This window comes from Sphaeramia orbicularis, chromosome 5, assembly GCF_902148855.1.
Source record: "Sphaeramia orbicularis chromosome 5, fSphaOr1.1, whole genome shotgun sequence".
Lineage (NCBI taxonomy): Eukaryota > Metazoa > Chordata > Actinopteri > Kurtiformes > Apogonidae > Sphaeramia > Sphaeramia orbicularis.
This window is the reverse complement of record NC_043961.1, coordinates 23,456,420-23,470,214: the sequence shown is the minus strand read 5'-3', so window position 1 is coordinate 23,470,214 and position 13,795 is coordinate 23,456,420. Positions and strand designations below refer to the sequence as shown.

At 39.4% G+C, this 13,795-nt stretch overlaps 1 protein-coding gene across 5 annotated transcripts in view; it reads right to left on the bottom strand.

Annotated features, from left to right (window-relative positions):
- Positions 1–13,795, bottom strand: part of tafa1b (TAFA chemokine like family member 1b) — a 142,978-nt gene that overhangs the window by 26,293 nt on the left and 102,890 nt on the right. For all 5 annotated transcript variants that reach the window (XR_003935462.1, XR_003935463.1, XR_003935464.1 and 2 more), the window contains exon 3: positions 3,423–3,563. Coding sequence is in view for 2 of the 5 variants with exons in the window: in XM_030134784.1 (XP_029990644.1) it covers positions 3,423–3,563 (141 nt within the window). In the remaining 3 variants the exon portion in view is untranslated. The remainder of the gene's footprint in view (positions 1–3,422; positions 3,564–13,795) is intronic.

Genomic DNA, 13,795 nt, shown 5'->3' with positions numbered 1-13,795 from the left:
ATTCCAAATGCAATAGAACATCAGTGTGTTGAACAAAAATGTCTCAAGGACCATAGATGCAGCTGTTAACAGAAAAGTTTTCTATCAGGAATTTGGGTAATTTTTCATTAAATCAGTAGAAAGTTCTTATGTGTCGTCCTTGGCTCATATCTAATTTATATTCTAGGATCTTTTTGAGTGTCAGCTGTGGGTAACCAACCCTGTGAAGCCCACTGAGCGGGCCTGTCTGCCCCTTCATAAAACATCTCTCATAATGAAGATATTTTGGTGTAATTTCTTTCAAGAGGGCAGTCAGAGAGATGACTTTGATCTCTGTTGAAGGTGCAGGTGAAAATATAGAGACTGAGGAGCAGTAAATGAGCTCAGCAACGTGAAGGGGAACATCGCGGTTCTGTCTCAGTAGACTCGTGACTTCCTGTCGACTTTTTTTTTTTTTTTCCTATGGAGAAGCCTTTTCCTGATTGTTTTCTTCAGTTGAAGTAATTCAGGTGCACTAGCCTGGAGCTTCCCTGACTTATGTTTATTAGTTATTCATTTCCATCAGCCTTTGGCCGCCTTGGGCAATGTGATCTGCAATGTGCTACATGCTCAGGTGTTGAACAGCCCAACTGGATCATCCTCTTTGTCTCTTGAGACCCAGCAGCACGACACTACCGGTTTCTTAACAGTAGAATGTATTTCTATTTTCACACAGATTCTATTACAAATGCAAAAATGACACATATTTAACCCAAACATCCACTGTCAACCAAAACCATCTACTGATCTAAACTGCTTGATCCACTAAACCTATCAATCCATGTAAATAATTGGTGTAAAATACAGTTATTCATCTTTCATGGTCATCAGATATGACCCATTTGGACGTTCAGAGGCTCCATAGTTGCAGTGGAAACACTGTCATCTTCTACAACATTGATTCACCAGTAAAACCCATGGAGTTGGATCAATGGCAGTGGATGGACACACTGGGTTTATGTTCAGTTAATGATACATTTTAATGAAAAAGTCACTATTTCTTAATTTTTTTTCTGTTTTGATACAATAATCTTTGAATGTACTGTGAGGTTTTATGAACATCTACACGATCAGTCAATTAAACATCAGAAAATAGATGATTTCCACAGGAAAAAATGCAAAATTCAGAGGATAATATTATAATAAATGGTGATAAATCACTTAGGAAAGGTTGAATAGAGAGAAAAATTCATTTGGTAACTGCCGCAAAAGTCACACTGGGTCTTTATGTGTTAAGATTGCAGAAAGAATGAAAGTTCACTTAACGTGTCATTTTTCCACTTTAAACCTAGAACTGCTCATTTAATCAAATTGCAAATGCATTTTGAGCCTTGGAAATCACAAAAGTCTGCAGTTTAATGGTCATGTGTGGGAATGGTGGTATTTTGGATTCAGAGCCACTGACCAATGAGAGGTACACCATGAAAAATTAAAATTTCTTCATCATTTTTAAAGCTTTTATAATGTTTAAAGGGGTCATATTTTGCTAAACCCACTTTTATTAGTCTTTGGTTCATTTATTTGGGTATTTTGGGACCGTAATAGTTCAAAAAATTTGAATTTGAACCCCTACAGGGGCTGCAAAGCTATCTTTACATTTATTTTGGCAAAAATCGAGTGGATTTCAACAACCTGTTTTAATTCCGGCTTAATTTGTTGCGTCTATAACTAGTTGTGTCATGATATTTGCTCATATAAGGTTAAGACTTCTGATGAACATTTCTCCAAGTATGCCATAATTGTTTGTCAGCAGCAGCGGTTGTAGTCCATACTGAAAATATGTCCAAAGTTTGAGCTGATTACTTAAAATGATCAGTTGTTGGTTGAACAGGACAAAACAGCTCAGCCAATAACCTGGAGGGGGCGGGGCATGAAGTGGCTCTTTGCATTTAAAGGGCCAGTGCTCAAAACGACCTTCTTTGGGTCATTAGTCAGAAATAGGGTTGACGATGGACCTGTGGAGTTGAATTACTGAAGAATTCAGACCCAAGCATAGCATTTACAGTTTATGTAGACCACAGGGAAATGTTTTAAAATGCATAATTTCATTTAAAAAAGGCAAAATATCACTCTTTTAAAGTTTGTGCTTTTAGATAGAAAAAAATACACATTTCAAAAGGATTACCTTCCATGACTTGTGTGGACAGAAATAGCAAATCACATCATGTTCACTGTAACCATATTATGCAGCTATGTGCAACCCTACTTATACATTCAAAAATTACCTATAATTATCATCTGAGCGTGAAAAAATGACAGTTCTGATGTAATACTAAAGATGTCAGTATATTGTGTAGCAGAGGTATCTACAGTAGTAGTTGTTTCACTACAAATCTGTGTTCAGATCATTTACTACTATAATGAAACATGAGCTAATACACAAAATCGCGTCTTTCTTTAACATGATACATCTTGATGAAACTGAGCAAAAACAGAGAGAGTTTCAGTACAAGAAGACTTCATCTCCCATTCAGAAAGGTTTGTCAGGTAGTATGTTAATATAAATACACACAGAAAGACTTTTGGATTTTGGTAGTGGACAGTAACGCTGCAACTTTCTGGTAAAATGCTCACCATCTGTTAACAGTAGGAAGTAGTTTCTAAATTTCAAAATTACAAATTGACCTTTAATTATAAGGTCAGTAGTTTCTGTTAATGAGTCTACACTCATGCAGGGTGTGTGTCAGAATAATTCGATCAGATAGCGCTCATGCAGTGAACCAGTGATTACCTCAGAGATGTTATGTGAACACATCTGTTTGTCTGTCTGTCAGCTGGATTACACAAAACAACAACTGTGATGATTTTCATGAACCTTGGTGGAATCGAAAATATGGTTTAATACGTTTGTGGAATGACAGGAATGCTAGACTGTTGGCCTCAATGCTCTGAGTGCCCTTTAATTTAACAATATATATATAAAATACACTAAATACAACAGAATTTCCTTGTTCTTAGTCTTCATTTTGTTTCTGTATTGATGTTCTCTTCACTAAACCTCACTCCTCTTAGTTATTGTTTACTACTTCTGCCAAGTTTCAGCACTCAGCATGCCACTTTATGAGTTTTTCAAGGCCATTGTATATGTATTCCAAAGGAAATAATTGCACATCTCTGTAAATGTTATAAACTAGCAGAGAGGGGTACATAGCAAGGACTAGAGAACTTATTGTTGATTTAATAAATAAAAAAAAAAAAAACCTTTAACGTAAGAAACTATCTAATGTTAGCTCAGTTAACACAGTCGTTAAAAAAAGACAGCTGAACTTAAAAGACATAAAAAAAATTATTCATCACAATTAAAGCAACTACCTAGCATCATGGTTTTGATTTTACCTAACTAGAGCCTCCATTAATAAATGACTGACACCGACAGAGTTTTGAAGTGCATAATATTGCCTCACCATCCACACAGGAGGGTTTGTTGCGTGTCGTTCCAGCCACTTTTCCAGGTAAACAGGAGCACTTGACTGTCTGTGAGCGCTCCTCAATGCGATTCTTGTTACAGCACCGGTGAGCGGCAATCACCTCACACGTACCTCCCTCTGCAAAGGAAGAAACAGACACAGAGGCTCAAGGTCACTGCACTGGAAAGACTCATTAAGCATATGCAAGAGAAAATTCACAAGATGTCATGTTTCTTCTTTATTTTCAGTGACTTTATGAATGCTGTATGTACTTTCCATACATCTATTATTAAAATTAAAAAAAACTTATTATAATGAAGGACAAGCTTAGGAAAACAACTCAGGTATCAGGCATTCATTGAGCACTTAGACTCTAAGTATGTGTAACAAATTGGCCCTTGAGGCATCTCAATTATGTCATCTAATTGCTTCTCACTCATTGCTGGCTGTTCTCACTCCATACAAATCTGTCCTGGGTAAAGACCAAATCATGCACTCAGTATGTATTAATGTGCTTGTCCTTACATCCTTGATCTCTTACATGTATTTTTAATATGATTAAAAATGGATAAATGTTTGTCTTGGTTACTACTGTGAGTGGCACTTGAAGTAGCTGACAGGAGACGTACTGACTTCAAACCTTTTGAATGAGGAAATACAGTCTATACTACACAGCATTAACTCTAAAGCAGAGGTGACATCAGTCAGAGCAATGCTGTACAATAGGTTCCAGTCTGACAAAGGAGGATGTCAAAAAAATTCAGTGAAAAGAGAAGGCAATATGTGCCGATGGCGGTAATGGGTCAAAATAACAATCGGGAGGACTGCCCAAGGGAGGGAGAGGGGTGATGGAGCTGAGGGACATCCTGCAATGAGTGAAACAGTGAGAGAGAGAGAAAGCTAGAGGACAAGGTGTGTCTAGCTGCCAGGGACCGGCCATGCCAGTGAGTAATGAGGGAGCCACTGGAAGTGCCCCCTTCACACAATTATAAAGCGTGGGGCTAATGCAGCCAGCGGAGCTGCAGGAGAGAGACCCTCCATCACTGCTCTCCTCTTTCCTTACGCCCCAGGAAAAACTCTTTATCTTCCCTTGACAGCCACCGCAACCGACACCAGTGTCCAACAATTAAACTGGAGCTCATCCCAGGACAGAGGAGAGGAGGAGGAGAGGAGAGGAGGAGAAGAGAGGAGGAGGAGAGGAGAGGAGGAGAAGAGGGCTGGAGAGGAGAGGAGAGGAGAGGAGAGGAGAGGAGAGGAGAGGAGAGGAGAGGAGAGGAGAGGAGAGGAGAGGAGAGGAGAGGAGAGGAGAGGAGAGGAGAGGAGAGGAGAGGAGAGGAGAGGAGAGGAGAGGAGAGGAGAGGAGAGGAGAGCTTATCTTTTCCTATCTGCAGAATGAATAAGTGTAAAAAAGAGGAAGACAACCAAATGCCACCTTCTATCTTGTTTGTGCCTTATTTCACACGGCCAAACCACATTTTAAAGAGGACATCCTGCCGTGGTGAGAAGATGCATTTGCTTTCCCTGGCATGACAACAACCGGTGTGTGCTTCTCTGGCTAGTTTAGTTGTGCAAATGTTTGAAATGGCTCGGGTCATGAATTACGGAACTAAGCTCCCAGCAGCATAGACAAGTTTGGCAACAGTTTTCTTCTCTCATTCCCATCAATGTCTACCGTGGCCAGACCAAAGGCCGGCGAGTCCTGGATTAAAAGGCAAACATTTGCAGTCCTGCCGGACTGTGCTGTCGTGCAGTATTAATGTCACTCTCTCAGCGCTTGTTGTTAGATATTTCTGGGCAGGAGGAGGCAGAACATAGACTATAAAAGTGAGGAGAGAAATCCCTTGAGTGTGCTAAAACTCCAAACCCCACAATGTGTTGGCTTGTTGAATATTTTACTGACAGCTTCCTGACCTGCAGACTTGCTTTCAAGTCAAGCAGATCTTTGAATAAGTGAGAACCTTGCGTTGCGTCACTGAATACTGAATGGAATTCAGTTCTCTCTGTGGGCTCCTGTGGCTGATTTTCAGTATAGTACTACAGAGGTGTAACAAGCAAACATCTGGCAAGACAACAAAAGGCAGCAATTCTCCTATTTGTCTCACATCCATCCCTGTACGTGTCCTCCTGTGACTATTAGATTTGGTTTTTCATAAGGACTACAGAGAAATCCTATTTGTGTAGGTATATTCCAATGTTTGGACTGATCTTTTTCGGTCAGGACAGGGGTGTCCAAACCTGGTCCTGGAGAGCTACTGTCCTGCATGTTTTAGATGTATCCCTCTTCCAACACATCTGATTCAAATGATAAGCCTAACATCAAGCTCTGCAGAAGTCTGAGAATGACCGTCAGGTGTGCTGGAAGAGGGAAACATCTAAAACATGCAGGATAGTACAGTGGTGTAGTGGTCCCTAAAGAAGTGGGTGTACTCTCAATTTGGGCATTTGTTTTTTAAGTAGTCCAGAAAAACGCCCTGTTTTAAAAACAGTGAAATGTAAGACTACTCTATTTAGTTTACCCAAAAATCCATCAGTCACTGGTCACTATTCAGAAATTATCATGAGTTGATTTGGAGTAGTTTGTAGGTATTAGGGGAGAGAATAAATATCAGATACTACTGAATGGTGTGCATCAGGGGGATTTAGAAGTGGGTATACCCAATGCTGACTGAAAAAATAAGTGGGTATTTTCCATATACCCCCGTATACCTTGGAGTACACCTCTGGAATAGTAGCTCTTGAAGACCAGGATTGGACACCCCTGGTCTAGGATGTGTATGTCGTAAAACTGAACATTTATTGTAAAAGCCATTCAGTATTTTTTTTGGATAATAACTTACTTTTTTGGGTAATAACTTACTCTTTCTGTGTTAGTTGCATCTCATCACTTTGCCCTGTCACAATCTTATTACTCTTCATTCAAACTATGCTGAAAAACATAGTTTCGTCCAGTAAAAATCATTTAACCTGATGATCATATTAAAAAAAACAGTATATTTTGCAAAATGATCAGGTAATTTAAGAATTGACTTCATTTCATTCTTCAGTGTAACCTGTAGACGGAAAAAGATAAAGGATATTTATTTATAGAAAGCATAAAAAAAAATTTGCGATCATTACGACCCAACGCCCACACATGGTTGAAGGGGTGTCCGCTGTGGATTGAGGTCTAGTCATCAGCCAGGTGGACATTAGGCATGATCGCTATGAACCATCTGCTATGTCGAGGAGACACCGGTGTAAATGGTTTCATAATAACTCCACCAGTCAGTCACAAGAGCTACTTCGACGACAAATGGCCACTTGGACTAGACGTAATTCCATTCAGGTAGCTGGAAGCGCCTGATGGGGTAAATGACCATCCATTATCTGTGTCTGAGTTTGTTTGTGGGTGTAAATGCGTCTGCACGGAAATTTATATTCATGCATATGATGTGTCATAACAGATATTTTCTGCTCAAATACACAATAGCTTCCACATGTGCAGTCAGGTGCAGTATTGTACCCCAACGACTTGAGACATAAGTGCGAGTTGTGATGGATGTAGTGCTCAGAGCCTGTCAGGCAGCTAAAGGGGTTAAACCAACCTGCTAAGATGGAGTGGGTGGCTGTGCACTCTAGCCTTTGGTGAGGGGAGGTGAAGGGCATCGAAGGGACCATTGACTGGTCATTTTTCTCTCGGTGGCCCACAGTGACAGCAGCCATTAAATGACTGGATGAGGTGATTATGTTTAAGGAAATCAATGCTTCATTGTTTTCAGCTTAGCCCAACAGCCAATTAGGAACTGTTAATGAGGGAAGGCTGTAAAAGGTGGAGATGTAGATACATGGGGAGAGGGAGTGGAAGCTCAAGACTAAAAGGCATATTTCAGACTAGAACGTTTTCTAGAAAGCACACTAGGGTTCCACTTAGGGGTGTGTATTGGCAAAAATCTGGTGATATGACACAAATCACAATACTAGGATCACAATACAATATATCACGATATATCATGATACTGTTAAAAAGGCAGTTTTTTGTTTGTTTCTTTTTTTTAAAAAGATTATTTCCTGGAAGAATTGAATTACACCCAAAATATGTACAAATACGAAACACTTTTTTTTTGTTGATCAGAACAGGATTTAATGCTATATCACCACATTTTTCTAATTCTTCTAGTTTCCAAAGGAGCTAACATCTGCCACTCTCAGACAGTAAAAAGTGCTTTTAGGATGCTTCAAATAACTATTAAACAGTGTTGAATAATAATAAATAAGATATAAACAATAAAGAAAAACAAAAATTAACCTGCGTTATATCTGCATTTGAATAAATACCTAAAAATATCGATACAGTACTTTTTAATATCGATACAGTATTGTGAAATGAAATATTGCGATATATTGCAGAACTGATATTTTCTTACACCCCTAGTTCCACTGAGGCTTATTTTATTTATTTATTTATTTTTTTTAATTTACTCTTTATTTTTGCTTTTGAGAAAACCATAACACAAATACACTAACAAAACAAACAGACAGCAGGGGGGAGAATCCAACATTAGAGCAGCATCTAGTCCACACATGCGTCAATATATTCACATACCCATACTAATTTTTATCTTTACGGTAATGTTTGAGGGTCTGTTGAAATGATACAAAATCCGGCCTCACAGTTACAACATAAGTGAGCCACTTGGACCAATTTTCAGTAAAAATATCAGTTTTACATCTTAGTTTAAATGCTATTCTTTCCATAACATATATATTGTACACTACATCAGTCCAGTCATTTACAGTAGGTATGTCTCTTTTCAGCCATTTTCTGGTCAGGGTCTTCTTACTTGCTACTAAGAGTAATCTCAATAAACATTTCTCATTCTTAGTACACTTGAGTTCTTCTAAATCATTGAGGTGCATGGTTTTAAAGTTAAAACACATTTTACACTTAAGAACTTCCTCCAATAGGCCATGCACACATCTCCAAACATCCACACTGATGCTTATTTTAGTGTTGATACCAAGTAATGGTAATATTAGTGATCAAGAAGAAAGATATTGCTGTAATCTTTTTAACATTGCTTAGAATTACTCTTAAAGATTTGTTTTAATAAGTTTAATAAGTGCTGGGAGCTGTATTTCACATACAGTTAAAGTGAAAATTTTAATATATAAAACAGCTCCCCAAAGTTTTATAAAAGTAAAAATAATTAAAACTAATTCAACAAACTTGCGCTGATCTGGATTGGCATTAGTAGCGCTGACTGAACAACACCAGATTGTGGAGCAGAAATCACAGCTTCTCAGTGTGTCAGGTGTTTACGGGTTAGTCAAATAATGTTCCATTATATTAATTAAATGAATTTAGTAATTGAAACAGTCATTAAAAAATGCCGAATATTGCATCCAGAAATTTAAATCGGTCTGATAATCAGTTGATGTCTAGTGAACCAGGAGTCTAATTTTCATGGAGCTTGAAATTATAGGCAAAAAAATTTTAAAGTGATTCACAAAAGTAAAGTTTGCATGTAAATCCCTTGCATACACACAGACACACACACACACACACACACACACCAAGAGCTACAACTGCCAGCCTTCTATCGCAGGGTGCATTATTTTTCTGCATAAACTCAAGGTCAGAGTAAAAGTTACATGACAGTTTATTTTGTGACATCAAACGACTCCAGGCACAGAACTCTGAGAATGACAGCTCTTTTTATCTTCTGAGTGACGAAGAACGTACTCCACTGGCAACTGATTGCCCTCTGATCTCTGATTTTTTGACAAAGAGATAAATAAATGCAGGTGCTCTTGACAATGCCACCACTTAAATAATAAATAAAAACACCCTCCTTCCATAACACCTTGGCTCAACTTCTGCATAAACAGCTATAATCTATGCAGAATGGCCAAGAGCGGTAATCACCCGCTCCCCATCAATGAGTATTTCTGTCACCTCCTCTCTCTCTAAATCTCTTTAGCGCTCTCTCATCGCGCTTCTCTCACTGCTACAGTTCTTAAGTAATGACATATGGCCGAGGGAAGGAACATACCAACCGGGAAAACGTAAGCCTCTCAAGGACTCGTCATAACAACTTAATCAGCTGCACACTCAGGTGAAAATGAGCTGTTTCTGTCTCCATGCTGGAGAGCCTGTTTTGTGTTGCCAGCCAGGCAGCTGCTGCATCACACAGAGTCTGTCTTTCTTTACACTTTCTCCATCTCTGTAGGATTGTTTCTGCTTCTCAGTGTGTCTGTTTAACTGCCAGATATCCACTGTCTTAGTTACTCTAATTGCCAATTGCATCTCAGGTGGCAACAAACGCTATGGTTTCCATTGTCAGAAAATAAGTGTAGACATATGTAGAGCTTAGAAATTCCAACTGATGCACGGCTCATTGTCAACATGCAGAGTGAGAGCTGCATTTCAAATTATCTCTGAAAATGATAGATATTTGGAAGACAAATTGAGACACTTGCAGTTGCCAAATGCTTTTACTCAAGTGAACAAAGTTACTCTGTACTGTGAGCCAGAAAAGTCAATTCAAACCCCCACAAAGTTTTATTAAGCAGAAGATTGTTTATCGAGTTCGTTTATTTCTGTCAGCTTTTGTGCTGTGAAATTACACACAATAGGAAATTACTTTTTTATGACTTGTGATACACAGTTTTACACATAATTTAAAGCATCATATTTAAAAGCTGTCAAATAAGACTCAAATCACAAAAGCTCTATTCTGTTTGTCTCCATTTGTTCCGTGTTTTTCAGATTTACAGGAGGAAAAAAAATAAAGATATTAATGATCTGTTTCAAGAGGCAAAGGCATCAAAGTGGCTCTAGGCCAGTTGTCCCTCTGCATATATGTTTAATGATTCTTGTCAGAATTTAGCTTTTCATTACTTAAACATCAAGTTGGCACTTCATGAACATCCGCCTGATTACTTGGGGCAACGTTTAAACATGCTACAAAGTACCGTCAAGTGGATTCCAAATGGAGGCCTTGCAGGAATTGCCAGAGAACAACTTTCATGTCCTTCATCTTGGCAGTGGGTAGCAGTTATATATTTCATCAGAAAATTACACAACCTTCATTTATTGCTAAAACTCTTGTAGCTTTATTACAGGATACAGATAAGATAAACGGTGTGTAAAGAGACATCACTGGTGAGAGTTGAAGTAGATTTATTCTCATAGTGGTCTATTTCCTTTGTCGCGGCAATGATCTCTGAAGTGCACCTCATAGAGCATAAAGAGGATATGTGAAACAGCAACTGTGTGTGTAAAGTATATTTCCATGCATACTGTATGCCACATTGTGACTGAGCGCAGGTGTTTGGATACTGAATGAGCATACAGAGTTTGTTTATTGTAAAGCATAAAAAGACCGCTTGAATTCTTCTTTTTGGTCTTATGTTTTGGTTACTTCTACTGTTGACGGTTTTTGGCCATGAGAGTAAAATCATCTGCTAGGGCTTGAGCCCCGGCCACTTATTCGCACTCTAAAGCCCTTTCTAAGAGAGCTGAGTCTCGCCAATGAATAATAAAAGGTAGCCTCAAGGAGGAAGTCTACCGGAGAAGCTTGCACCATTCCCCACTAAACACATCTAAAGCAGTGGGAGGAATGCCAGCTTGGGTTTTTTTTTATGGCGCTGAATGTCTCTGTGAATAACAAACCGATTAATCTGAGCCATTGTTAACCTCTGTTTATGTTATCTAACCCCCCCCTTGACCTTCATGTCACAGATGCATCAGGAGCTGAAGTGGATCCCCCATTTATCAAGTGCCCATCAGCATCCTGTTGCAGTGAACCGTATGGTTTCTCTGACCTCAGCCAGGGTGCAGGCTTCAGGCTGGTTTCTCACTGACCCTTCTGTGGCCTGGATTTCACTTTCCTCCTGAGGCAGCATCACCCACAGTAATGGGAGTAGACAAACAAGTGGACATAGCAGATACAGTAGTGCCTGGAGCTATCACAAACCTGAAGGGGGGTGGGTAGAGTAGGGAGAGAGGGGGGAAAAAAAGGAGAAGTGGGGAAAAAGACAGTCCAGAGCTCAAGCTGACTGACAGGAACCACTGACCCAGCTATAGTGAAGTCACATGAATCAATGTTGTTTTTTCCCCCTCTGCTGGTATGGCTTACTTCTAGATCTAGTTTTACTCTGACAGAATACTGAACACCACACAAGTGTGGGCTGGTTTCAAAAAGGAAGAGAAAGATAGAGGGGAAAAACATGAAAAGAAAAATCTTAGTATGAACTTGGCTCTTAGCAGACAGTCTTCATCTGTAAAAATGGGTTAAAGGAGTATTATACAGCAATTGCACCAGTGGTGGTAATAGTCTTGACATCTTTAACACGTAATTCCATTAGTACAAATAAGAGATGCTGCTGGCCACGGCCCTGGTCGATTCTTAATCACCTGTATGGGTTTCCTCTCGTGGGCCTGTATGACTCCAATGCTCACATCTTTATGGTTATTAAAGTTAACGATTGCTGCGTGCCTCATTTACCAAGGCTCTATCAATACCAGTTCAGCACCATGAAATTACCCCAGTCCAGAGGGAGCAGCATGACAAACCGGATTAAGAAGGTCTCTCTAATGCCCTGGCATATATAACTCTCCGTGTCATGGACTCAGGCTGCCACAAGAAGACCCTCTGCCAAGCCCAAGCACACTGAAGGGAGAGGCACTGTTGACAGCCATTACAGCTTAAATGTCAATTCTAGTTTTTATTACCTACATGGTTGTTCAGAAAAGCAATGAAAAATAATAGCTGGCAAAGATGGAAAAAAAATACGAAAACAGTGCTTTGGAGAAAACACATTAAAAGTTCTCAGAAGTTACCTTACAGATGAATGGACAAAGGAGGATGATTATGGTAAACATATGCAGGATCTAACCTACTTTTCTGATCTTTCAGGTGTAAGTATAACTTTGTTGATGCCGTGTTGTAACTTATTTTGTGTGGAAAAGGACCACATTGCATTTAAATGTGGTATCAAAATAAAGCTGCGGTAAAGCATTGTGTGCTTTCACCTACGTCCTGCTTATCTTATTTCCGTGACAGCGGGGTGAATCCAGAAATAGTGTAGAGCAGTGCCAGAAACAGTAAAATACTAAATTTACTGTAAGCTGTCGCACTCACATAAAGAGACGTATTAGATAAAGTCAGCAAACTTATATTTATCACTTCTTATTTCTCACTTTATTCCTCACTTCTGGTGTATGTCTGTGTGTGTACACTCTTGTGCCATTGCAAACCAACACAACCATCAAATCAAAGTCTGCAGGTGTAGCTGCAGCACTCTGTGTTTTACTGCACCCTTCAGTACAGTTGGCGGTCCTGACCTCCATCCAATGTCCATATGACACAGGTCACTGCTCGCTCTAAATGAGAGTCGGATGGCGAAATGAGCAACTAAATTGTCCATTCAAAATCACAAAGCGCCCTTTTTGAACGGCACCATAGGGCAGCCTTCAAAAAGTGACGTTCCTTGGAAGAAAACAATTGGATGCTGTGAGCCTTGGAAAATGGCCTGAATACAGACCATGGGTTTCGGTTCACCTCTGCAAAGTAGAAAAAGTTTTTAAGCAGGGCCAAAGTAAAGTTACAAAATGCTCTATAGGATTGTCTGTTAAGACACAGCAATCACGCTTTGTGGGCTTCTGCGTGCTGGTACTGGGACTACATGTCACCCTAGGTTCAGACAAGGTCCGCCTGGATTACACACAATGCATTATCTAATATACATAATGCATCAGCAGGCACTTAGCATCAAATTATGGATGCATGCAAAAATTCCCTGAGTAGTGTATGTGGAGAAAGGGCACTTTGCTTTGCAAATAATCTGCCCACTTTCACTAAAGCTGTGGAATCAGGGAATCGCATGATTTTGCATAACTGAGCCCTATATGGAACAAATGTTAATAAGCTCATATCCTTCTCACTGGCATGTTGGCATGTTTTACCACTGCCATTAAGCAGTAATGCAGCTGGTAACTGCTCACCGTCTGTTAATGCTGCTAGTATATTACTTATTTATTCAGCCATTTGTTTTATTGTAAATGCTTGTAGGCACAAACAGCATTTAAAATACACAAGTAGACATGCTTGACCAAAACACACAAAGCAAGTGCAAGAAGAAATGTGGCTAGAAAGCTGTGAATAATGCCCCTTTTGTGTTACTGACAATATGGATTTGGGCCAAAGAGGACCATTTTCAAGCACATTACTTCTGTCTAACAAACTGAATGCATCAAATTTGAGGCTTCTATTCACAAAAAGCTTACACATGTTGCTTGCGATCCAATCCTCAGATTCCCCCATTTAGGTTCAGTATCAGTGCCTGACAAAGTGTTTTCCTCTAAGCATCACATTAAAACAGATATT